At 39.9% G+C, this 25,868-nt stretch overlaps 2 protein-coding genes across 2 annotated transcripts; both read right to left on the bottom strand.

Annotated features, from left to right (window-relative positions):
* Window positions 1-11,943: 11,943 nt before the first annotated feature.
* Window positions 11,944-12,885, bottom strand: LOC138901406 (uncharacterized). Its single transcript, XM_070189167.1, has one exon. It carries the CDS (start codon window positions 12,883-12,885, stop codon window positions 11,944-11,946), a length of 942 nt encoding a protein of 313 aa, XP_070045268.1.
* An 11,946-nt stretch (window positions 12,886-24,831) lies between these two features.
* LOC104119848 (uncharacterized) lies at window positions 24,832-25,254 on the bottom strand. The gene has a single exon (XM_009631444.3). It carries the CDS (start codon window positions 25,252-25,254, stop codon window positions 24,832-24,834), a length of 423 nt encoding a protein of 140 aa, XP_009629739.3.
* Window positions 25,255-25,868: the final 614 nt, after the last annotated feature.

The raw sequence follows: 25,868 nt of genomic DNA, 5'->3' as shown, positions 1-25,868 counted from the left end.
ACCACAACATATATACTTTCTTCTTAGTAGAAAATAATACCAGAGAATACATACTACTATGATACTAAATAGGGAAACTTATCAAGGAAAACTAAAGGGAGAGGGGCTAAGTTTAGACTACACAGATTCATAATTACACCATTATAGGAATGAATCACTAAGGTATAACATGTTCAAATATACATTGATAATATTACTTGGCAACTTAAAGACATCAAGGCAGATTTAAAGTAGCAGTCATAGTCAGCAATTGTTTCAGAGATACAATCAAGGCTATGGGACTGAATGCTTATCATGATTACACACTCACAGATTTAAACATAGTATCCTTAGGATATCAACAGGATCATGCTTCTAACATTATTAGAAAGTCAGGGTGTTCAGATAATATCAACAAAGAAGCTTCATAAAGTTAGAGAGTCAAGTTCAAGTTCAGGTTAACAGTAAAGAGGAGGACTAAGCATCACTCAAAGTAGAGCATAATGTTACAATGTTAAGTAAGAAAATTAGCAGCATTCAGTCAACTGTTTATAGACAATATGAATGAGATAGTAATCTCAGTTAGAGAGAAGACACATTACAGAACCAAGTTGATTATGCAAATGAAGAAAGGAAATGGAAACATTGTATCAAACAAATTTAATTCAAATATGAGTCTAGTTTAGCATATAGGAATGAAGTAACCATGCTTCAATCCCTAAAACTTTCAACTGGTTAGGGTAGTATGTTTTAACCCTATTTTATAGAGGCTAAGCTAATGATAAATGCATACAGACTTTCATAAAAATTCAACAGGGGTTCAAAGAGATTAAGGAGATGGATGTATTGCACATATGTGTGAAGATCTCAAATAGGTTATGGAACAAACATACTTGGTTGTGCAAGAGTTATTAGTTGACCCTACCCAAACAAAGTCATGACTCGCACTTAAGAAGAGGAAAAATAGTTTGATCTTACAGAATAAATATCCAGTAAAGATTTATGAGAAGAAAACATATTGGTGCAGATAAGATAATTCCTTATGCACACAACACTTGAATATGATCATAAGAAAAATTATAGTGATAATTAGATATAATTTCCAGAGTTAACAGGTATCAAATGTAGAGGAGAAAAGCATCTAGACATTCAGATACTTTTAACTTAGTTAAGTGACATAGACATATGGTATATCAGTTAAGATTACCACATAATGAACCTGACTATAAACATATAGAATGCAGGGAAATGATATGCAGAGATGGACAATACCATTGGTGAAAGGGTAACATGAGAATGATTGGTCTATCAATGATAGTGATCAGACAAAATAAGGTCCATATTGATAATTCAGAAGCAGTTTAACAAACATAGGCAGATAAAAAAAGTATTTGAACATTGTAAGTTCAAACTCAAGATTAAGGGACAAGGACACAAGTCTTGAACAAATTCAGGTTCCAAAAACTACCAAGTAACACACTTAGCTTTTAAAACTCATAAACTTTCAAATGTGTGATACAACAGAAATGGGTTTATTGTAAGTCACTAAGAACGATGAAGCCTACATTGAACACAAACATGTAAGGATTTAGGCATGTATACTGTAAGAAAACTCAGAACAAAGATCAACAATTATCATTCAAATGATCGATTATCACTTAAGGAATCATAAAAAAAATAGGTAAATCATAAAAGATCATTATACTAACAAACATAATTATCAAACATGCCCAACACATACAACATAACTATAATCTACAAAACTTAACATTGATATATCTAAACCATTTAGAGAAATGAAGGAAAAGGGAAAGAAAGGTGCTGACCTTCTTAGAGGCAACAAACCAAACGAATTCCCTTTTGTTTCTCAAAGATCCTAGAAAACCTTCAAACTTGAACCGGCAAAGAACTCGACAAAAGAGAAGTAAATAGTAAGAGACCTAATTATCAGAAAACCTAATTTCTTAGTGTTTTGGTTGCTTTAGTTTGTTATGTTAGATTGTGTGTTGGTGTTTGTTAGGTAAGAGCACTGAAGCCTCCTTTTATAGTGGCATTCAATGCCTCTAGAGTTTTAAATTTCAAATTAAAATAGTGGAGAGTGACGATGAGCTGATGATGTGAGCATAGTCGGGTAAAATCAGAAGACAGAGGGTGGAATCCAGTAATAAATTTACCTGAGTACTGGAGTGGAGTGAATTGTTGAACGTTGAGGCTCAAGAGACCCTCGGTCAGAATCCTAATACCGAGAGGCCATTGCATTTGACCTCTGGGTGTCGAATATTTATGATGAAGCCAGCTAACACTCTCTACTCGCTTTAATTTGAAAAAACGAAGGAAGAAACAGGCGATTTTGAAGTTTCACCTTTGAGGTCCGACTCTCCCGACTAGTATTTTGAAATTGAAAGGCAAAAACGGAAAGAACGACGGGACTGAGAGTGTAGGAGAAAAAGGAATAGCCATGCATGTAATGGATTTGAACGATCAGTAACGATTTGAAGTTTCATCTCTGTGGTTAGGGTTTCAGAATTTAGGCAGTTTGAATTTGTGATTGGAAGGGGCATGTAAAGTAATTATCACGGATAAGGAAGACAGTATGGATGGTTTCTTGATGGGCTCATGACCTTGCACAAATATGTGCAAGGATCAGGTGATTGACAAGTCTGTATGATCGAGTGAGAAGAGAGAAGAAGAGGAAATAGGGAGGTAAGGTGGCTGAGTAAGGTGCAAATGAATTTGGGTATGGGGTGTGAGACCGGTTGGTCTCTAAGTTAAAGTAGAGGGAAAATATCTTGGTCGTTGGATCATTTGATCAATGGCTCTGATAAATCGGGGCGTTACATATTAATAGAAATCAATTTTGAAAAATATGAGGACCGTTGGATCTGTGTGATCGGACGATTGAGATAATTCTGATAGTGGGTTGAGATTTAAACGAAAAATAGGGAATAATCTATGACCGTTGATGGTTTGAATTAACAGTTCAGATCGCTTGTATTTATTTTTGTGAGTGGGATCAACGGGTGACGTGCCAGGTCATAATTGGTTGAGAGGTAATGGCAAGGATTGTGAAGTTGGAAGGGGATGAGTTGTTTGGACTAGGTTGTTCCGATTTGGGCAATAATTCATTTAAAGAATAGCCACTTCATTTTTAATGGAGGAATTACAATTCTAGCCTTTCAGTTTTAACCATTTTAAAATCAATTTAAATAGACTTGGCAATTTCAATAAAATGTGGTAAAATTATAATTACTATATGTTACTAATTATTTTAATTATCTATAAATGACACATATTTTAAATTCTATCACTAATTTAAAAATATTAATAGAGTAGCCTAATTATTTGGAAATGAAGGAATAAATTTGTCAAAATATAAATCATATGTAATGTACATACAAAAGTTATTTTATAATAGTAAATATATTTGTAATAACACAATATTAGTACTATGTAATTAATTTTAAAACTAATACTTAATTAATTTATAAAAATAGATATTCATTACTAAGAAATACCTTTAAAGCATTTATTGTAACTTTTTAAGCGTGAATAAATTAATTTAAGAAGGGAGGGTCAAAATTGGTCGTCAATAGCTGCCTCTCTTTGACCGAAGACGATGAAAGAGTTTTCGGGCAAAGAAATTGAACCAAAGCCAATTTTGTCTTGACTTTTAGGCAAGTATTGTAAGAAATGGGGATGGTGAATTATAGGATAGAATGGAGAAGAATCTGGGAAGATTTAGGAATATGGGCCAAATTCTAGCTTTGAATTGCTTACATACCTCGGGCTTAACGAGGATCAGGTCTCATGTAGTTCTGGAGTAGGGACTTTGGTAAAGCGGCACTCGCATGAATTGCCCCAGTATCGTATTGTGAGGATACGACGAGACGGAAGATTAGTCACTCATGATGGATTGAATTTGCGGACTGATTTGAATGATTCAAAATTTGGAGCTTGTTGGTCATTTTGAGCTTGGATCTTAAGCCCGCTGCTGGGTTGGCTGTCCCCATAGCGTTGTAGTTTAGTCTGCCGTTAAGAAGTAGTTCCACACTACAGTGTTTGTTCCTGCAAAATAAAATGAAATACACGCGTACCAATATATTGTAATGCAGAATATATTAAGATGCTATGTAAATGATGTAGGAATGATGATGCCTGCCTGCCGGCGAGCCGTTATTTGGACTTGGAATGATGGGATACTTGATCCTGACTCGATTTGTTAGCCGGGTTGGGTACCATTCCGCAACTGTCAGAGCATTTGGAAATTGTCTTCGCTTTTTGGGAGAGCTTGATTGGTAAAGTGCGTCTCCGCTTGGTGGGAGAGCATTGCACTGAGAAATGTCTCCGCTTGTTGGGAGAGCTTGATTTGTAGAGTGCATATCTGCTTGTTGGAAGAGCTTTGCACTAAAAAATGTAAAGTAATCTCCGCTCAGGAGTGATTGAAATCACGCCTAAAGTTGCACGAACAAAATGTTAAAACATTCAAGGTAATAACAAAATGAAATATTTGCATGCCCAAAAGATACTCTTGACTGCGAAGCTATGTTGAGGCCATCGATTGGCAGAACGTCAGTGACGAGGTTCGTGATTATCTATTCTGGCATTCGTGATTGATGGAGCAGTGCTGCAGATTTCTTTTTGTTGGCGAAGTTTGCAGTATGCTATATACAAGGCTCCACTTGATGAAGCCGACTTTCAATTTGAACAAGGCGCTCCGATTGACTAAGCTGGCAGTTTGCTATATACATGCTTCGATTGATAAATCTGATGTGCGATTTGTACAGGGTGCTTTGATGGATTGAGCAGGTGGGTTGCTATTTACAGGACTTCAATTGGCGAAGTCAACATTCAATTTGTACAACATGCTCTGATTAAATGAGCGAACGATTTTCTATTTACAAATTTGTGTATTAGCTGTCTGATTCCGAAGCACTTGCAAAGAACTCAAGAGTTAGCTTTAGCTACACTCAAAATTTTAAGCAAGAGGAAGGAAAGATAATCTTAGGCAAGTTATGGGTCCGTCATTTGCCCCAGAGTGGTTCCAGCAATTATTTACTACTTGTTGACCCTGCACTCAAAGAAAACTTCTTAGTGGGAGGGGGGAGTTGGTTTTTGCATCGACCCTGGCATTGATTTGGCCCAGCCTTTGACATGATGGCGCCAAGGAGTTTGGTAGATGGAATGGATTATATATATATATATATATATATATATATATATATATATATATATATATATATATATAGAAAATATTTTGAAAATACTTGTTCTTTTAAGGCAAATGTCGTCGTCCCGTATTATGACATGTTACGAAAGGTTTTCCGCACGCGAACATATTTCACTGAGAATCTCATCCTGTTGATGTCGATCTTCCATGGTATCTCTAACAACGCAGCTACTGGCCGTTGCGACTACATCCTAATTAAAACTAATGCATTACAGAGGTTTCCTAAGGTTACGACCGAAGCCTTTCAGGTTGCCTACGTATCTAAAATAGAATCAGGTCTGAACGTAGTTTGTGGGATAATGATGAAATATGATGAAATTACCGAGCCTGACTCAGGCATCATAGGTATCGAAAATGTAATCAGATCAGGACGTTGTTCAATTATAATAGATGCAAAAGATGAGATTAAGAATGAAAATGGCCGAGTCTGACTCAAACAGCCTACATATCCAAGTGGAATCAGGCCAGAACGTAGTTCAATTACAAAATACAACTTAATCTGATGAGGATTGCCTACGTATTCCTTTCAGAGGAAATCAAGTCGGTGTAGTTCCTGAACAACATACAAAAATGACATTTGGTTTTTCTATTACAAGAGAAAAGGGGGAGAGAAACCGAACCCTACGTGGGTTGCCTACGTATCCCTCCATGGGAAGTCAGGTTGAGTAGTTTTGTTACATCAAAATCCTAACTATATCTATCCTTAGATGTAATATCTCTTGATTGCGTCGGAGTTGATCGGCTTCGTGCTGACGTTTCCATCCATTTCTACTAAGATTAGAGCTCCACGAGACAGTGCTCTGTGGACCACGTAAGGACCTTGCCAGTTTGGCTCAAACTTCACTTTAGCTTCCTCTTGATGGGGAAAGATTTTCTTCAGAACCAATTGCCCCAGTGCGAATTGAAGAGACTTCACTCTTTTGTTAAATGCACTACCCATAATGTTCTTGTATAGCTGCCCATGACATATTGCATCCATTTTTTTCTTATCAATGAGCATGAGTTGTTCTTGACTGACCCGTATCCACTCTACGTCGTCCAATTTTGCTTATTGGATGACTCTTAAGGACGAAATTTTGACTTCTACGGGTATCGCAGCTTCAGTTCCGTATACCAACATGTACGACATTGCCCTAGTGGATATTCTTATGGTAGTTCGGTAACCCAATAAAGCAAAAGATAACTTCTCATGCCATTGTCTGTGATTGTCCACTATCTTTTGCAGAATTCTCTTGATATTCTTGTTAGCTACCTCGACTGCCCCATTCATTTGTGGCTTGTAAACCATGGAATTACGGTGGATGATTCTGAACTTCTCACAGATTTCCCTCATGAGGTCACTATAGAGATTAGCGGCATTGTCAGTGCTGATGGACTCCAGTATCCCAACTTTGCAAACGATGTTGTTCCGGACAAAATCTGCCACTACATTCTTTGTGACAACCTTGTAAGTAGATGGCTCGACCCATTTGGTGAAATAGTCGATGGCTAACAAAATGAAACGATGTTCGTTGGACGCTGCAGGCTCTATGGGTCCTATCACGGCCATTCCTCAGGCAGCGAAAGGTCAGGGTGAACCCATTATATTTAACTCATTTGGTGGAACCCGGATGAAGTCTCCGTGAATCTGACATTGGTGAGACTTCTGCACATAGCGGATGCTGTCGCTTTCCATGGTTATCCAAAAGTATCCGGCTCTAAAAATCTTCTTGGCTAACATGAACCCATTCATGTGGGGTCTGCACGTCCCTGCATGTATTTCTTCTAGTAGTCTGGTTGCTTCGGCAGTATCTACGCATCTCAGCAGACCTAAATTTGGGGTCCTCCTATACAGGACTTCCCTGTTGAGGAAAAACTAGTTTGCCAACCTCCTGAGGGCTCGCTTTTGACCTAGCATTTTCTAGGTACTCCTAGGTCGCAAAGAAATTTTTGATGTCGTGATACCAAGGTTTACCATCTGGTTCTTCATTCACATGGAAGTAATAGGCATGTTGATCCTTGATTTCTATCACAATGGGGCCGATGTAGTTCTTGTCTGGATACTGAATCATATATGATAAGGTTGCAAGGGCGTCAAGGAACTCGTTATAAATCCTAGGAACATTTTTGAACTCTATCTTTGTGAAATTCTTGCACAGCTCCTTCACGCAGTGCAGGTAGGACAGTATCTTGACCTATTTGGTCGACCATTCTCCTTGGACTTAGTGTATCAACAAATCGGAATCTCCTATGACCAAAAGTTATTTGATGTTCACGTCGATCGCCATTCTGATTCCAAAGATGCATGCCTCGTATTCAGCCATATTATTAGTACACGGGAATCTTATCTTTGCCGACGCTGGATAGTGTTGTCTAGATCCGAAACAAGGACTGCCGCAATCCCAACTCCTTTGAAGTTTGGTGCTACATAAAAAACATACTCCATCCAGGGTATGATTCTGTGATGTATTCCTCGGAAAATAGTACGTCTTCATCAGGGAAATACGTGGTAAGCGGTTCGTAATCCCCATCTACTAGATTCTTGGTGTGGTGGTCGTCTAAAGCTTGTCCTTTGATACCCTTCTGAGTTATGTACACAATGTCAAATTCGATGAGGAGAATTTGCCACTTAGCTAGCTTCCCGGTAGGCATTGGCTTCTGAAAAATGTACTTGAGCGGATCGAGCCAAGATATCAGATGTGTGGTGTATGCTGACATGTAATGCCTTTGCTTCTGAGTGATCCAGGTCAGAGCATAACAAGTGCGTTCTATCAAAGTATACTTGGCTTCACATGGTATGAACTTCCTGCTCAAGTACTAGATGGCCTGCTCCTTCCTCCCAGTTTCGTCGTGTTGCCCCAACACACAACTGAAGGTATTGTCCAGGACTGACAAATAGAGCAACAATGGTTTCTCGGGTTCAGGGGGAACCAACACTAGCGGGTTTGAAAGACACTCTTTGATTCTATCGAAGGCTTTCTGGCAGTCCTCCGTCCATTTCATGGAAGCATCCTTCTTTAACAGTTTGAAGATGGGTTCACAAATTACTGTGGACTAGGCTATGAAGCGACTGATGTAATTCAATCTTTGCAAAAAACTCATGACATCTTTCTTGCTCTTTGGTGGCAGTAATTCCTGAATGGCCTTGATTTTTTATGGGTCCAGCTCTATCCCTTTCATACTTACAATAAAACCTAATAGTTTTCCAGCCGGGACTCAAAACGTGCATTTTACTGGATTCAGATTCAAATCATACCTTCACAGGCATTCGAAAAATTTCTTTTAGTCGCCCAAGTGCTCCGAACTCCTTCGAGACTTTATGATGACATCATCCACATACATTTCAATCTCCTTATGAATCATGTCATGAAAGAGGGTCGTCATGGACCTCATGTAGGCGGCGCTAGCATTCTTAATACTGAACGGCATAACCCTATAATAGTAGACTCCCTAGGGAGTAGTCAAAGCTATCTTCTTAGCATCTTCCTTGTGCATTAGGATTTGATGGTATCCAGCAAAACAATCCATAAACGATTGCAGTTCGTGCTTTACACAGTTGTCGATGCGAATGTGGATATTCAGCAAGGGGAAATCTTCCTTTGTACTAGATTTGTTGAGATCTCGGTAGTCCACACATATTCTGATCTTTCCGTCCTTTTTGGGCACTGGGACGATGTTTTCCAACCAGCTTGGATAGTTGGAGATCCTTACTATATTTGCTTCGATCTGTTTGGTCACCTCCTTCTTTATCCTCTGACTTAAACCAGGTTTGAATTTCCTAAGCTTCTGCTTGACCGACGGTCTGGTAGGGTTAGTAGGTAGTCGATGCGAGATAATGTCGGTGCTTAATCCTGGCATGTCATCATAGGACCACGCGAACATGTCGACGTACTGTCGGAGGAGCTCAATCATTTTTTCCTTTTGATTGGCTTCTAGGTGAATGCTGATTCTAGTTTCTTTCACGTCTTCTTTGTTTCTAAGATTGACTACTTTCGTTTCTTCGAGGTTGGGCTTCTTCTGACTCTCCAACTGTTCGATCTCCTGCGGGAGATTGTCTTGCATTATACTCTTGTCATATTTCTCGTAATCCGGATCGTTGAGCTCAGCGGTTTAGTTACATGTCATAACCGTGAAATGCAGTTTTTTATCGATTTGATTACTGAAAAGAAAAGCTAGGTATAAATAAAGCAGTAAACTAAATCGCGAATTTTTAGAAAACGATTCTTTTTATTTAATCAAAAAGAATGTCTTAAGCACTCACAAGAGGGAAATGACAAAAAGGTACAGACACGGTATAGACCTTAATTGACTGTGTTCTTTCAAAAGAAAACTTTTACAGTTCCATACTACCAAGACTCCCGGCGAACCAAAGATGGACTGGCTGTCCAATTCTATAATTCTTCACTTGGTTCGGCATCCCTGATAGTCAGTGTCATGATGTCAGTTCCTTCACAACATTCTTCAATCATATTTACGAATAAATTTCCTATCCCGTCAATGATATCATCTTTGGGCGATAAACTCTACCCCAGACATGAAACATGCTCTGGCACAAAAACCTTTTTCCCGGAGCTAACAGTGCGAGTTTTCCCTTCTGGAGGTTGATATCCTATGCCAGCCCTTCCTTTCTGCCCATTGTGTTCAATTGGCTCTATAATCCTATCTGACTTGGCTCCCAACCTTGTTCCTTGCCTATAACAATCTTTCATCATCTCCCTCACGGCCATCTTAGATCTGTACGATGATTGCATTCCCAGATTCTGTTCAGTCTTCTCCTCCTTAGTAGTTTGCATGATTTCTACAGCATGAAAGGCTACTCCATCTAGTCCCTCAATGAATGGAACATCATACTCCAAATAGGCGGAATGACCCCACTCACCATGGACAACGATCTCTTGGCATCCCCACTCGAATTTTATACATTGGTGCAAGGTAGATGGCACGACCCCTACCATATGTTTCCAGCGCCTGCCCAACAGCAAATTGTAAGAGGAGGAAATCTCCATCACTTGAAATAATACTAGAAAGTCAATCAGCCCGATATGCAAGGCTAGATAAATTTCCCCAATAACATCCTTTTGCGAACCGTCAAAGGCTCTTAACCTTACGTGGCTTTCTTTGAGTTCCCTCAAATGAATTCCCAACTCCCGCATGGTGGAGAGTGGGCAAATGTTGACTCCTGATCCCCCGTCGACCAGCACTCGAGATGCCACTTTATCTCTATGTTTGACAGTGATGTGAAGAGTCTTGTTGTGACTTGCGCCCTCGACAGGAAGTTCGTCCCTTTTGAAAGTGATCATGTTTGCTTCTACCATTTTCTCAATTGTCACGGCCAATGCTTCGCTGGTGGTGTTACTTGGTACACTTACTCCGCTTAGTACTTTCAACAAAGTGTTCTTATGGTTGTTAGAGCTTATCTGTAGATCCATGATGGATATCTGCGCTAGAGTTTTCTTTAACTGTTCTTCCACAGAATACTCTTTACTTGACATTGTTTTCCAAAACTCCGCGGCTTCTAGGTCTGTTATGTTCCTCCTTGGAATTTGTTCTCTCCCTGAATTTCCTCGATTGACCTCTTCAGGGGCATAGCATCTCCCAGACCTAGTCATAGCATGGGCCGTGGCAGAGTCTGTCTTTTTGGCTTTTCTCTTTTGTTGATAGGTCCATAGGACGGTTTTGTATTCATGATATTCTTCACCCTGAGTAGCATCGGCGGGTTGCTGCAGATAAGTTTGAACTATCACTGTAGGATTTATTTGTACCGTAATGATGGGAGCCTTTTTAGGAGGGATCTTTACGGCTAATGCATTTCCAATAGTGACAATTGTTCCCTTCAGGTCATATTCTTCATTCAATGTGATTGTGTTAGCTCCTTGGTTTCGGTGATTTGTAAATGGATTGTGATTCACAATAGGTAGTGTTGGAGTGCATTAGATAGCTCCGCTCTTGATCAAGGTTTCAATTTCATTTTTCAGCTTGAAACAATCTTCAGTATCGTGCCCCGATACATTGGAATGATACTCACATCTCTTAGTGGAATCACAATATTTGGAGGGATGTTCAGGAACCCTTCCCTCAATTAGGTGTATCAATCCTGCTCTTCTCAATCTTTTGAATAATTAGGCCAGAGGCTCGGCAATCAGGGTATATGTTCTTGGACTCCTCTCTTCGAAGTTGGGATGAGGACGTGGTGCATACACTGGTCAGTTATTGTGAGTAGCGGTTTGGACTTAAGCATATGGTTGTTGTGGGTTTTGTTTGTTGTTGGCTTGAGGAGGGTTGTATTATGGTTGAGGGTGGTAGTACGGTCGGGTATTATAGACTAGAGCATATGTAGGTGGTGGTGAGTGGTTGTTTGGGGAGTACGAGGTGTATCCAGGAGATGGGTTAGTTTGATAGTAGGGGACGACTGCTAAGACCTCTTTTTTTTTTGCTACCGATCAATCTTGATTGGATGGTCTTGCTGGCTACCTGCAGTGCTGCCATAGATTGCACTTTATCAGATTTTCTGGCTTCCTCGCAGAAATCTTCAATGTTAACCAGCTCGGGGAACTTTTGACCCATCATTCCCATCATCGTTTCAATGTATATTCCCTCCTGGGCTCAGATGAAGTACTTGGTCAGTTCACGGTCGTCCAGTGGCGGTTGTGTCCTAGCAGCTTCCATCCTCCATCGTCGTGCATATTATTGAAACTACTCAGATGGTTGTTTTGTAGGTTCACTAGTGCGAACCGATCAAGAGTAATTTCTGTATTGAATCAAAAATGGTTCATGAAGTCCTCCGTCATATCTTGCCAAGTTCTCCAATTCTGTGGGTCCTGCCCGGTATACCAGGTGAGTGCCTCTCCCGTCAGACTCCTTTTAAACAATTTCATCCTTAATTTCTCATTCCTCCCCACTCCGACCAACTTGTCGTAATAAGCCCTTAAATGTGAGCGGGGGTCCCCTGTCCCATCAAAAGTATCGAACTTTGGGGGTTTGTACCCTATTGGCATGTCTACATCTGGGTGAATACACAAGTTCTCATAATCCAGGCTTTCACTTCCTCGGGCAATTTGGAGACTCTTCATTTGCCTTCTTAACATTTGAAACTGCTCAGATACCGACACTTCTTCCTTACGCATGGCCTCACTCTCTATCTCAGCGTATTGATCGATCTCATATGGCACCCTGACCATGATAGGTGCTGTAAAGGTAGATTTGGTTTTGACATATATAGGAGGAATGTACCGCTCATGAGTAGCAGCATGTGCCACGGGTATTTGCTGGTTGGTGGTGAAAGTGACTCTGTCATGAGGAGGGGTAGTTATATTGGTGGTAATAGGCGGGTTTTGTGATATCTGAGGATATTGCGGTACGTAGGGGGTGTGAATAGGAGGGTTCGATGGGTTAGCATGAGTTATTGGAGGTATAACTTGAGTATTGTGGGTTGAGGTTGGAGTGTTGTTATTTTGGCGCGAGGTTGAAGGAAAATGATCTGGGAGTGAATCTAAAGAAGGTAATCTAGGTGGGTGAAGAAGTGGTGTCACGTCCAGGTGCGCCAATTCTCTGATATGCTGTACCTCTTCTCTTAAGGATTCCCTTTCTTGGTCTATCGTGTCCACGTGCTCATCATTCTTAGTACTGTCCTTTTCCCCCGATCGCCCCGGGCTGCTGGCTATGACTAGAGCATGTTCGGTTGGGTCTTCTGCAGCTGACATCTTTCCCTTAGACCTTAGATTGTATGGTGGCTCCACTAGTTTTAGTCGATGCAAACCAACTTTCTTTTCTTTTTAGGGGTAATAAAGCAAAAGAAAAATAAGAGGAAAGAAAAGAAAAAGAGTAAGAGTCTGTTTCTTCATTTATGCGAGCAAGAAATCACATAGAGTAGATAGATCATGCATTACAGCTAGCGCGTTCCTAGAATTTGCGGGGACCTCTCATTGTTGTAGGTAGGCCTATATCCGAAGCAATTTCGTTTTCATTGATAATTTGGATTGATGAAAATGGGAAAAAGGATTACATCACAAAGTTGCACGGGCTTAGACAGTTGCCCTTTTGGAAAGTAAAAGAGAGAACTAGGGAAATCAACCAATTCTAATAACCATCCCCTGAGTTGCCTCATGGGCCCTTCTCTTCTTCTGGCTCCTCTTCCGGATCTTCCTTCGGGTCTTCCTCATCATCATTAAATTCAGACTCCTCCTCCGGATCTTCTTCTGGTTCTGTGCTTGACTCTATCTGGATGCATTCTTCTACCCAATCATCCTCTTTTACCGGTGGCAACATGTGGTCAATGGATCTTGGGACCACCTGAAGATGCATTGATGTGGTCACAAGATAGTGTGGCAGGATCTTATGGTAAATTTGTAAAGAAACCACTGCGTCCTCTAACCAAGTTATGCCCTCTCAGTTCGGGCGGGCCAATTATTCTTCTTCGTTAATCCAAACGTACTAATTAGGAGTGGATCATGAATTTTAACCCATAGGCATTGTTACTAGGTCATTCCACTTTTCTTGCAGTTTCCTTATCCCGGGAATTGGAATCTGGCCATTATAGTCATCCTCGTAAAATGCCGTCCTTGTTCATAAAGGCACATCTTGGATTATACCAAATTGTCTGAGGACTCGCAGAGGTGAGTATGACTGAATGCCTTCTAATCCAATCAACTCAATGACGTACCTTTGGGGAGTCCTCAAGATTTATCTTCCACCTAACTAAGAGAGTTTCCAATTGATCCATTCTCCTATCAGATTGGTCAGTGTATTTCTCCATTCTTCTTGCCCATGTGGGGAAATCCAGTGCCTCATTATTTCATTGTGCCTGTAGATCATATTACTGACACCTACAAAGTAGTCGATAGTATCCTCCCGTTGGAAAAAGTGTTCAGTAGCCCAAATCTGCAGCAACAAGTTGCATCCTTTGAAAATGCCGTATCCCCATGCATAGGCGGATTAGGCTCTCAGCATTTCGGCTAACACCATAGGCATTAAAGTAGCTTGAATATTGTCGCAGAAGGTTGCCAGGACCGCTGGTAATAGGTTAATATTGATACGGCCCCTTTGCTGTAGGAAGACCAATAGTCCTAACAGTGCCATTGTGAAAGTGATAGGCCTGAGGCTCTCCCGTGTCGCTTGGTCACATTGGAATTCCCCCGAATACCACTCGTAGCTTTCTCAGTTCCCAAACCTATCGAACATCTAGTCGAGGCTTACCCATCCATCCTCGATACTTCTGAGACTTTTGATGTTGGTAAGACCTAGAGCATCCAAGAATCGATAGCCGGGCGTAGTAACTGGCAGCACTGGCTTTCTTCCGTTGAATGGCAGCTCCGTAAAGCTTGCGACTTACTCCAATGTCGGTACCATCTCACAGTCGGCAAATTTGAAGACCACTTTAGCTGGATCCCAAAATTCTATCAATAGGCGAGTGAGCACTTTGTCTGCTCAGATATTCATCAATGCAGTTAATGCTCCTAGGTGCATCCGAACTTCATCTCCGTGTTCCCGACAAATATTCTTCCACCACTATTTCAGCTTATGCGGTGCTCCCATGACCATGCTAATTTCAGGGATGTTCTAGTTGATTTTCATTTTCTAAGGTGGGTAGAAGAAAATATATTTGGGTAAGTGTTTGCTTCGAATCCATAAATGTTTTGTCAAGTTTGTTTGTCCTTCCACAAAAATTTTGTCGTTGAGTGCATGATCCGTTGACATCAGGGTGTTTTTCCTAATCGTGTGTTGGTACCTGGGACCAACTCACCTAGGGTTTATGTAGTATGACCTGTTTTACTAGAGTAGAGTGTTTCCTACTTTTGAATTGGACTGAGAACTGTGAGAAGTTATGTCAGTTAACCTGACAAAGCCATTCTCTAAAACTAGAGAGTTTTGAAAAAAAGGTTCGGAGGGGTGTAAAAGACAACCCTCGCATGCCATTGTGTGTGATAGTATACGGCCAAGACTCAATTGGAAGAGATGTGATGACAGTATATATAAAGTAGTAACAAGCAAGGGTGTAGCAGCAATAAGCAAGATGAGCAGATAATTATGAAGAGCAAATAAGGCACGTAAGCATGTAATTACAATTTTGATCATAATCAAAGAAAATTACAAATAAATCTAGAAGCCAAATTAGCCTAAATCTGCTAAGGTCAGAATCTAAGCGTATCTCCCCAGTAGAGTTTCCATATTGTTGCACCCTATTTTGCACTAGTCAAGACAAGATTCAACTTGTAGTTTCTCGGTTGTTGGTGCAAGAGAGTCGCCACCTAATATTTAAAGGTATACTAGGGTACCTATTTAATTACTAAGTCATGTTCTTTGTTGGACTTCTAACCGGTGAGATTATGGGTAAGGGTTCTTATTCTTCTAAGGGGAAGGTGTTAGGCACCCCTTAAAATCTACCTGAGTTAGCTCCATAGGATTTAGACTAAGTTTGGGATCAATTATTTGTAAAATTCTTTGATTAATAATAAGGAAGGTTGCTTACTGTACGCCTAAAGATGACAAAGAATGCACAATCTTAAAGGGATATGAATTCATGAAAGGATATATAAGAGATGTTTAAAAAGTTTTGAAATTGATACAGAAATGGTCTAGATTTTATAAGCTTATAAAAGAGATTGAGTTATGAAAAACACTTTGATTTGAGGGATGGTTATTTACATAAGGCTAAAAGGATGTTTGTGAGAAAATCATATCTAGAATTTACCTTAGATTCAAAGAATTTTCAAAGAAAGGGCCATTAGCTGGAAATTCCTTGAAGGTGATGATTTTCTGAAGTTCTGATTTTCTTTGAGAAAATGAAAGTTTAAATCTGGTTTCCTTTTAGAAATAGAGTCGTTTTTCATTAAGTACTGTATTTCAAAATCTTTTAAAGAAGAGAAGGGTGAGTGAAAAACATAGTAATTATCAAGCAAATTACAACTTGCGAACTAAAGACCTGTTATTAGCTGATTTTACCCTTTTAAAATCCTATATTGTTTAAGGCTTGCCTAAGTTGATATGACATTAAAAAAGGAGACATGTATTCTAATATACGAGTGTTATATACATGAGAGGTAAACACTAATAAAGACATAACAAATACAACTAACATTGAAGTAGTAGAGGCAGTAAATTAAATTAACAAAGTAGTAATAATGATAAAAGAGTTGAGGGAAAGAGAACTGGACTCTGGGATTGTGCGTCAAGAAGATAGGCCCAACAGTAAAGAAGAGCGAACACAACTTACTTTGGACCCCTGGGCGCAGTGCAATTGAGCTGGAATTGGGCTTGAGTTCGTCAAGAACTCAGAGGCCCAAACAGATATACATGTAAAAACAAATAAGAAGGTTATTAGATATATATCCAATACATTTAACATATTCCACCTACATATCATTTCAAAGTACATGACAAATACATAAACAGTCAATTAAAGCAAGAACAATAATAATATAGTAGAGGAAATTATATATAACGTGGTGGCTTTACTTAGCAAATAATTCACATTGGAAACCTTTTGTTGTCATTAAATACTAAACCCTTAAAGAGCTGAATGTGTCAATGAATTAAGAGCTAAGGAGGGAACCCCACTCAAGGTCGATGCTCCCTTTGGATCCCCCGACACTTCAAAATTCCCAAGGGACTCAAGGCCCAGGACAATGCTTGTGCCGGGGATGGAAGCCTAACCAAAAGTCGAACTCCACTCCCAAATACCCTTAGTTACTAACGACATGTTTTCCTTATGGGTTTAAGTGCCAATGAGGACCTTCCAATGCGAACTAAATACTAAAGTATTGCCTACCACAACATATATACTTTCTTCTTAGTAAAACATAATACCAGAGAATACATACTACTATGATACTAAATAGGGAAACTTATCAAGGAAAACTAAAGGGAGAGGGGCTAATTTTAGACTACACACAATTTCATAATCACACCATTACAGGAATGAATCACTAAGGTATAACATGTTCAAACATACATTGATAATATTACTTGGCAACTTAAAGACATCAAGGCAGATTCAATCTAACAGTCATAGTCATCAATTGTTTCAGAGATATAATCAAGGTCATGGGATTGAATTCTTATCATGATTACACACTCACGGATTTAAACATAGTATCCTTAAGGTATCAACAGGATCATGCTTCTAACAATATTAACAAGTCAGGGTGTTCAGATAATATCAACAAAGGAGCTTCATAAAGTTAAAGAGTCAAGTTCAACTTCAAGTTAACAGTAAAGAGGAGGACTAAGCATCACTCAAAGAAGAGCATAGTGTTACAGAGTTAAGCAAGAAGACTAGCAACATTCAGCCAACTGTTTATAGACAAGATGAACAAGATAGTAATCTCATATAGAGAGAAGCCACATTACAGAACCAAGTTTATTATGCAAATGAAGAAAGGAAATGGAAACAATGTATCAAACAAATTTAATTCAAACATGTCACGACCCAAAATCTACTATAGGTCGTGATAGCGCCTAACGCCGTCGTCAGGCAAGCCAATAGTGAATTACCGATTTAACTACTCATTTAGTATTTTGAAATCATAATTTTCCTCGATTGAACGATATAAAATAAAATTTACATAGTAAATGAAAATATTTGCACAATTACGAAAACAAACAACCCGTATAAACCCCCAAAACTCGGTGTCACAAGTGCATGAGCATTTTCTAAGGAATATAATAATAATACAGTATATGTCCCGAATGTAATACGACAGAATGAAATAAATAATACATTAGGGACTCGGTGCACTATGATGCAGGGCCTGGAATGTAGTTCACATAAAGTCTCCTCAACTGGTACGCTTACGCGCCAAGGTGATCATCAATGAACCTGTCAGATCCTGCACATTTAGTGCAGAAGTGCAGCATGAGTAAATTAACACGTACCCAGTAAGTATCTAGCTGAACCTCAGAGAAGTAGTGACGATGGATCGACATCGACACTTATTAGAAATCCAAATAATTAATATGATAATTCATAACAGTTATGAAGAGTACAATTGTAGTGAAGTAAATCTGAAATCTCATAATTTTTTCAATTTATTCCCTTTGAGGCATAAATTCTCTAAATCTTTTATTCTTCCTTAATGCCTCAGAACATGCCAAGTGTCAATACCAAATAAATCAAAAATACCATAATATGCCAGGCATCAGTGAAAAGATTAGCTTGTAAATATTCGGGCTACGAGACACGTATTTACAATACCGTAGCTGGGTACAAAATGAATATAGTCTTTACCGTTTCTCAAATAACTCACCCATAACCCAAAGTGTTAAGGCTGGGCCTAGTATACATATATGTATTTCTAAATCAAATTCAGTTATAACTTTTTTTAATTAAGCTACTAGAAAGAATTCAAATAATTCAATTATACATGATAAAGTCCTAAGTCTACCCAGACATAAACATGCTTTAGCTACACACGGACTCTCGTCACATCGTGCTTACGTAGCACCCACAACTAGTTGCACATAACAAATAATAACACCTAGGGGTGGTTTTCCCCTCACAAGGTTAAACAGAAGACTTACCTCGCTCTGAACTTCTAAAACCGGCTCCAAGGCCTCTCTAATGCCTCAAACCAAAGCCCGTCGATCCGAAACTATTCAAACAATGTGCAAACCAATCAAAAGATACTCTAATACCCGTAATTAATCAATTTAAACCATTCCCAACTCCTCTAGAAAAGTCTACAAAATCAACCCTCGGGCCTACATGCCCGGATTCTGAAAATTTATGAAGCTAATCATTACCCATAACACCAAGAGCTCAAATATATAATTTATTCCAAATTTCATGTCCAATTTTGTGGTAAAAATCCAAAAATACCAAATTTTAAGTTTTCTTCAAAATCCCACAATTTCCACCCATTTCCATGTTCAAATCCATATATAAACTATGTATTTAACTTACAATATGCGAGAATTACTTACCTTGCCATAGATGTTGAAAATCTCCCACTGAAGAGCTCCCCAAATCGCCCATGCCATGTGAGAAATGGAAGAAATGAACTAAAACCCGCAATAAAATAAGTCTGCCCAACAATTTCCTTCTTCGCGCTCGCGTAAAAGGCCTCGCGATCGCGAAGGCCAAATGCCACTGCCCCAAAAACTCCACTTCACGTTCGCATCACCTACGCTGCGTTCACGATGCCTCCAGGTCCTGACGCTTCGAATTCGCGGTCACTCAGCCGCGTTCGCGAAGGCTTAATGCTTCCAGGCCCCCCAACCCCCTTCCTTCTTTGCGTTCGCGACCACCGTATCGCATTCGCGACCACCGTATCGTGTTTGCGTAAGCTGCCCCAGTCCTCTTCCGCGTTCGCGACCCCTATGTAGTGTACGCGTAGAACAAAAATCATCAACCCAAAATTCTTCATCGCGAACGCGTGAGACCCTTCGCATTCGCGAAGGACAACACCAGACACCCGTACCAGCAGTTGTAAAATAGGGAAAAATGGTCCGAAACCACCAACAAGTCCCAAAACATAACACGAACCTGATCAAGGCCTTAAATCACATCGAACAATGCTACAACCATGAATCGCACCACAATTCAAGCTTAGTGAACTTTTAAACTTCAAGCTTCAACATTTGACGCTGAAACCTATCAAATCAAGTCCGATTGACCTCAAATTTTGCACACAAGTCATAATTCACATAACGGACCTACTCCCACTTCTAGAATCAGAATCCAACCCCGATATCAAAAAGTCCACTCCCGATCAAACTTTTTCAAAAATCATCCAATTTCCAACTTTCGCCAATTGATGCCGAAACGACCTACAGACTTCCAAATCAACGTTCGGACACGCACCTAAGACCAAAATCACCATAAAAAACTATTCCTAGGATTAGAATCCCAAATGGACATCGATAACATCAAAATCCACTTCAACCCAAACTTAGGGAATTCTTAAACCTTCAAAATTCCAACCTTCCATAATAAGCGCCGAAATACTCCCGGGTGACGCGATACTCACCCGAACATATGCCCAAGTTTGAAATCATCATACAAACCTATTAAAACCTTCAAATCCCGATTCCGAGGTCGTTTACTCAAAAGTCAAACCTTAGTCGATTCTTCCAACTTAAAGCTTTCAAAATTAGAATCTTCCTCCCAATTCAACTCTGAACTTCCCGAAATTCGATTCTGACTAAAAGTACAAGTCATAATACCTGAAGTGAAGCTACTCAAGGCCTCATAACACCGAATGACATGATAGAGCTCAGAACGAACAGTCGGATCGTTATAAAACATGAGTCCAGTTTAGTATATAGGCATGAAGTAACCATGATTCAATCCTTAAGACTATCAATTGGTTAGGGAAATATGTTTAAACCCTGTTTTATAGAGGCTAAGCTAATGATAAATGCATGTAGATTTTCACAGAAATTAAGCAGGGGTTCAAATAGATTAAAGACATTGCTGTATTGTACATATGTGTTAAGATCTCAAAGAGGTTATGGAACAAACATACTTGGTTGTGCAAGAGTTATTAGTTGACCCTACACAAAAAAATTCATGACTCACACTTAAGAAGAGGAAAAACAGTTTGATCTTACAGAATAAATATGCTGTAATGATTTATTAGAAGAAAACATCTTGGTGCAGATAAGATAGTTCCTTATGCCCACAATAGTTGAACATGATCATAAGAAAAATTATAGTGATAACTTAGATATCATTCCCAGAGTTAACAGGTATCAAATGTAGAGGAGAAAAACATCTAGACATTTAGATCCTTTTAACTTAGTTAAGTGACATAGACATATGGTATATCAGTTAAGATGACCATATAATGAACCTAACTATAAACATATAGAATGCAGGGAAATGATATGCAGAGATGGACAATACCATTAATGAAAGGGAAACATGAGCATGATTGGTCTATCAATGATAATGATCAGACAGAATAAGGTCCATAGTGATAACTCAGAAGCAGTTTAACAAACACATGCATATAAAAAAAGTATTTTAACATTGTAAGTTCAAACTTAAGATTAAGGGACAAGACACAAGTCTTGAAAAAATTCCGGTTCCAATAACTACCAAGTAACACACTTAGCTTTTAAGACTCATAAAATTTCAAATGTGTGATAAAATAGAAATGGGTTCATTAAAAGTCAGTAAGAACTATGAAGCCTACATTGAACACAGACATGTAATGATTTAGGCACTCAGAACAAAGGTCAACAATTATCTTTCAAATGATCGACTATCACTTAAGGAATCATAACAAAATATGTTAATCACAAAAAATCATTATACTAACAAACATAACTATCAAACATGTCCTACACATACAACATAACTATAATCTACAGAACTTAACATTGACATATCTAAACAATTTAGAGAAATGAACAAGGAAAAGGGAAATAAAGGTGTTGACCTTCTTAGGGGCAACAGACTGAACGAATTCCCTTTTGTTGCTCAAAGATCCTAGAAAACCTTCAAACTTGAACCAGCAAAGAACTCGGCAAAAGAGAAGAAAACAATAAGAGACCTAATTATCATAAAACCTAATTTCTCAGTGTTTTGGTTGCTCTAGTTTGTTGTGTTAGATTGTGTGTTGGTGTCTATTAGGTGAGAACATTGAAACCTCCTTTTATAGTGGCATTCAATGCCTCTAGAGTTTAAGATTTCTAACTAAAATAGTGGAGAGTCACGACGAGCTGATGATGTAAGTATAGTCGGGTAAGATCAGAAGACAGAGGGTGGAATCTAGTAATAATTTTACCTAAGTACTGGAGTGGAGTGAATTGTTGAACATTGAGGCACAAGAGACCATCGGTGAGAACCCTAATACCCAGAGGTCATTGAATTTGACCTCTGGGTGTCGAATATTGATGATGAAGCCAACTAACACTCCCTGCTCGCTTTGATTTGAAATAACTAAGGAAGAAACACGCGAGTTTGAATTCTCACCTTTGAGGTCTAACTCTCTCGACTAGGGTTTTGAAATTGAACGGCAAAAATGGAAAGAACAACGGGACTAAGAGTGCATGAGAAAAAGGAATAGCCATGCATGCCATGGATTTGAATGACCAGTAACGATTAGAAATTTCATCTCTAAGGTTAGGGTTTCAAAATTTAGGCGGTTTGAATTTGTGATTGGAAATGGAATGTGAAGCGAGAATCGCGGATAAGGAAGACAGGATGGATGATTTCTTGATGGGTTCATGACCTTGCACAAATATGTGCAAGGATCAGGTGATTGACGAGTCTATATGATCGAGTGAGAAGAGAGAAGAAGAAGAAAATGGGAGGTGAGGCAGCTGAGTAAGGTGAAAATGAATTAGTGTTTAAGGTGTGAGAACGGTTGGTCTCTGAGTTAAAATGGGGGGAATAGATCTGGGCCATTGGATCATGTGATCAACGGCCCTGATAAATCGAAGTGTTACATATTAAAAGATATCAAAATTTGAAAATATGGGGACCGTTGGATCTATGTGATCCAACAGTTGAAATAATTCTTATAGTGGGTTGAGATTTAAACGAATAATAGGGAATAATCTGTGACCGTTGATGGTTTGAATTAATGGTTCAGATCGCTTGTGTTTATTTTGTGTGTGGGATCAACGGGTGACGTGTCAGGTCATAATTGGATGAGAGGTAATGGCAAGGATTGTCAAGTTGGAAGGGGATGTAGTGTTTGGACTCGGTTGTTCTGATTTGGGCCTGGTATTTGGGCCAAAATTAATTTAAAGAATAGCCACTTCTTTTTTAATGGAGGAGTTGCAATTGTGGCCTTTCAGTTTTTACCCTTTTAAAATCAGTTTAAATACAACAACAACAACAACAACAACAACATATCCAGTATTATCTCACATCGTGGGGTCTGGGGAGGGTAGTGTATACGCAAACCTTACCCCTACCTTGTAAGGATAGAGAGGTTGTTTCCAATAGACCCTCGGCTCAGGAAAGCATAAGCACCAAATTAATGAAAATATAGAAAAGAAGGGACAGTACCTAAAAGTCATATAAAAAAAGAATAAAAACAACAAGACAATAAGGTGATCAACAATGAAAGAAAACAACGGTTAGTGATAACAACCTACTACCAACAGAAGTGAGACTGCGTGCCAATACTACTATTATGGACACTCTAGACAACCTACTCTACTACCCTAATCCTTGACCTCCATACTTTCCTATCAAGGGTAATGTCCTCGGTCAGCTGAAGCTGCGCCATGCCTTGCCTAATCACCTCTCCCCACCTCTTCTTTGGCCTACATCTACCTCTCCGTAGGCCCTCCAACGTCAACCTCTCACACCTCCTCACCGGGGCGTCTGTGCTCCTCCTCCTCACATGACCAAACCACATAAGCCACGCTTCCCGCATCTTGTCCTCAATAGGGGCCATGCCCACCTTATCACAAATAAACCGGTGTGCCCGCACATCTATCTCAACATCTTCATCTCTACTACCTCCATCTTCTGGACATGAGCGATTTTGACTGGCCTACACTCGGCCCCATACAACATTGTTGGTCTAACCACCACTCTGTAGAACTTACCTTTAAGTTTCGATGGAACCTTTTTGTCATACAAAACACCGGAAGCGAGTCTCCATTTCATCCATCCCACCCCAATACGATGTGTGACATCTTCATCAATAACCCCATCTCCCTGAATAATAGACCCAAGGTAATTAAAACTCCCTCTCCTTGGGATGACCTGCGAGTCCAGCCTCACCTCCCCTTCCCCTCCTTGAGTCTCACCACTGAACTTACACTGCAAGTATTCTGTCTTGGTCCTGCTCAACTTAAAACCTTTAGATTCTAGGTTCTACCTTCATACCTCTAATTTCACATTCACACGGTCTCACGTTTCGTCAATCAATACAATATAATCTACAAATAGTATGCACCACGGCACCTCCCCTTGGATGTGGCGCATCAGTATGTCCATCACCAGAGCAAACAAAAAAGGGCTGAGTGACGACCCCTGATGCAACCACATCAAAACCGAAAAATGGTCTGATTGCCCACCCATCGTCCTTACTCGGGTATTTACTCCATCATACATGTCCTTAATCAACCTAACGTAGGCAACAGGTACACCTTTAGCCTCCAAATATATCCACAAAACCTCTCTCGGAACTTTATCATACACATTTTCTAGGTCGAGGAACACCATATACAAATCCTTCTTTCTTTCCCTATACTTCTCTATCAATCTCCTAACAAGGTGGGTGGCTTCTGTAGTCAAACGGCCAGGCATAAACCCAAACTAGTTCTTGGAAATAGTCACACTCTTCCTCACCCTTAGCTTTACCACTCTCTCTCAGACTTTTATAGTATGGCTAAGCAGCTTGATACCCCGATAGTTATTGCAATTTTGGATATCACACTTGTTCTTGTATATAGGAACCATCGTGCTCCACCTCCACTCTTCGCTCATCTTCTTCATCCTAAAAATGACATAAATAACCTAGTGAGGCACTCCAAGCTTGCCTTGCCCGCACTCTTCCAAAACTCGGGATTTCATCATGCCCTGTCACTTTGCCTCTGCTCATCTTATGCATAGCTGCCTCAACTTCATCAACTCTAATCTGCCTACAATACCCAAAGTCACACCTACTCCCGGAGAGTTCCATATCACCTAGTACAATTGTCTTGTCCCCCTCCTCATTCAAGAGACTATGGAAGTAGGTCTACCATCTCCAACGGATAAGCCCCTCATCCAACAAAACTCTACCTTCTTCGTCCTTTATGCACTTTACTTGGTCCAAGTCACGTGCCTTCCTTTCCTGTGCCTTGGATAACTGGAACAACCACTTATCCCCACCTCGGCTGTTGCGTTCCTCATACAAATGACTAAAAGTTGCAGTCTTGGCCTCCGTAACTGCTAGCTTTGCCTCTTTCTTAGCCAACTTATAATGTTCCCTATTCGCCATCTTCTCCTCCTCGTCTACACTTTCCACTAGCTTTCCATACACTACATTCTTGATTTTCACTTTTCCTTGCACCACTCCATTCCACCACCAGTCTCCCTTGTAACCACCAGAGTAACCCTTTGAGACCCCTAATACCTCTCTCGCGGCTTCCCTAATGCACTGCGCAGTCGTGGTCCACATAGCGATTACGTCCCTACTACTCTTCTAAGCCCTTATAGTCACCACCTTGACCCCAAATTCCTGTGCTATAGCTTCCATCAAGGCTCCTCACTTTATCCTATGTTGGCTATACATCGCCCTCTTCCTCCTCTTCCTCGTGATCTCAATGTCCATGACCAGGAGCCTATAAATGGTCGAGAGGTTCTCACTCGGGATGACCTTGCAATCCGTGCAAAGACCTCTATCATACTTACTGCAGAGTAAATAATCAATCTGAATCTCGGCCACCAAACTTCGAAAGGTGACCAAGTGCTCCCTCTTCTTTGGAAAACTCGAGTTTGCTATCACCAAATCAAATGCTCTAGCAAAGTGTAGCAGAGACGTTCCTCCTCCATTTCTATCTCCAAATCCAAAGCCACCATGCACATCATCATACCCCACATACATCACTCCAATGTGGCCCTTGAAATTCCTTCCTATGAAAAGCTTCTCGGTATGCGGGATACCACGCACCATCTCATCCAAATCCTCCCAGAAATGCCTCTTGACTTCCTCATCCAAGCCTTCTTAGGGTGTGTACGCACTGATTATGTTCAAAGTAAAACCTCCAACAACTAGCTTTATAGTCATCAACC

This window comes from Nicotiana tomentosiformis, chromosome 11 (genome assembly GCF_000390325.3).
Source record: "Nicotiana tomentosiformis chromosome 11, ASM39032v3, whole genome shotgun sequence".
In the NCBI taxonomy this organism is placed as follows: Eukaryota; Viridiplantae; Streptophyta; class Magnoliopsida; order Solanales; family Solanaceae; genus Nicotiana; species Nicotiana tomentosiformis.
Note: the sequence above shows the minus strand (reverse complement) of the source record. Positions and strands in the feature narration are given on the sequence as shown.

Excerpts from the sequence above, each read along its gene's own strand:
- LOC104119848 (XM_009631444.3), bottom strand. The coding sequence starts at position 25,254 with ATGTGGACCACGACTGCGCAGTGCATTAGGGAAGCCGCGAGAGAGGTA.
- LOC138901406 (XM_070189167.1), bottom strand. The coding sequence starts at position 12,885 with ATGTCAGCTGCAGAAGACCCAACCGAACATGCTCTAGTCATAGCCAGC.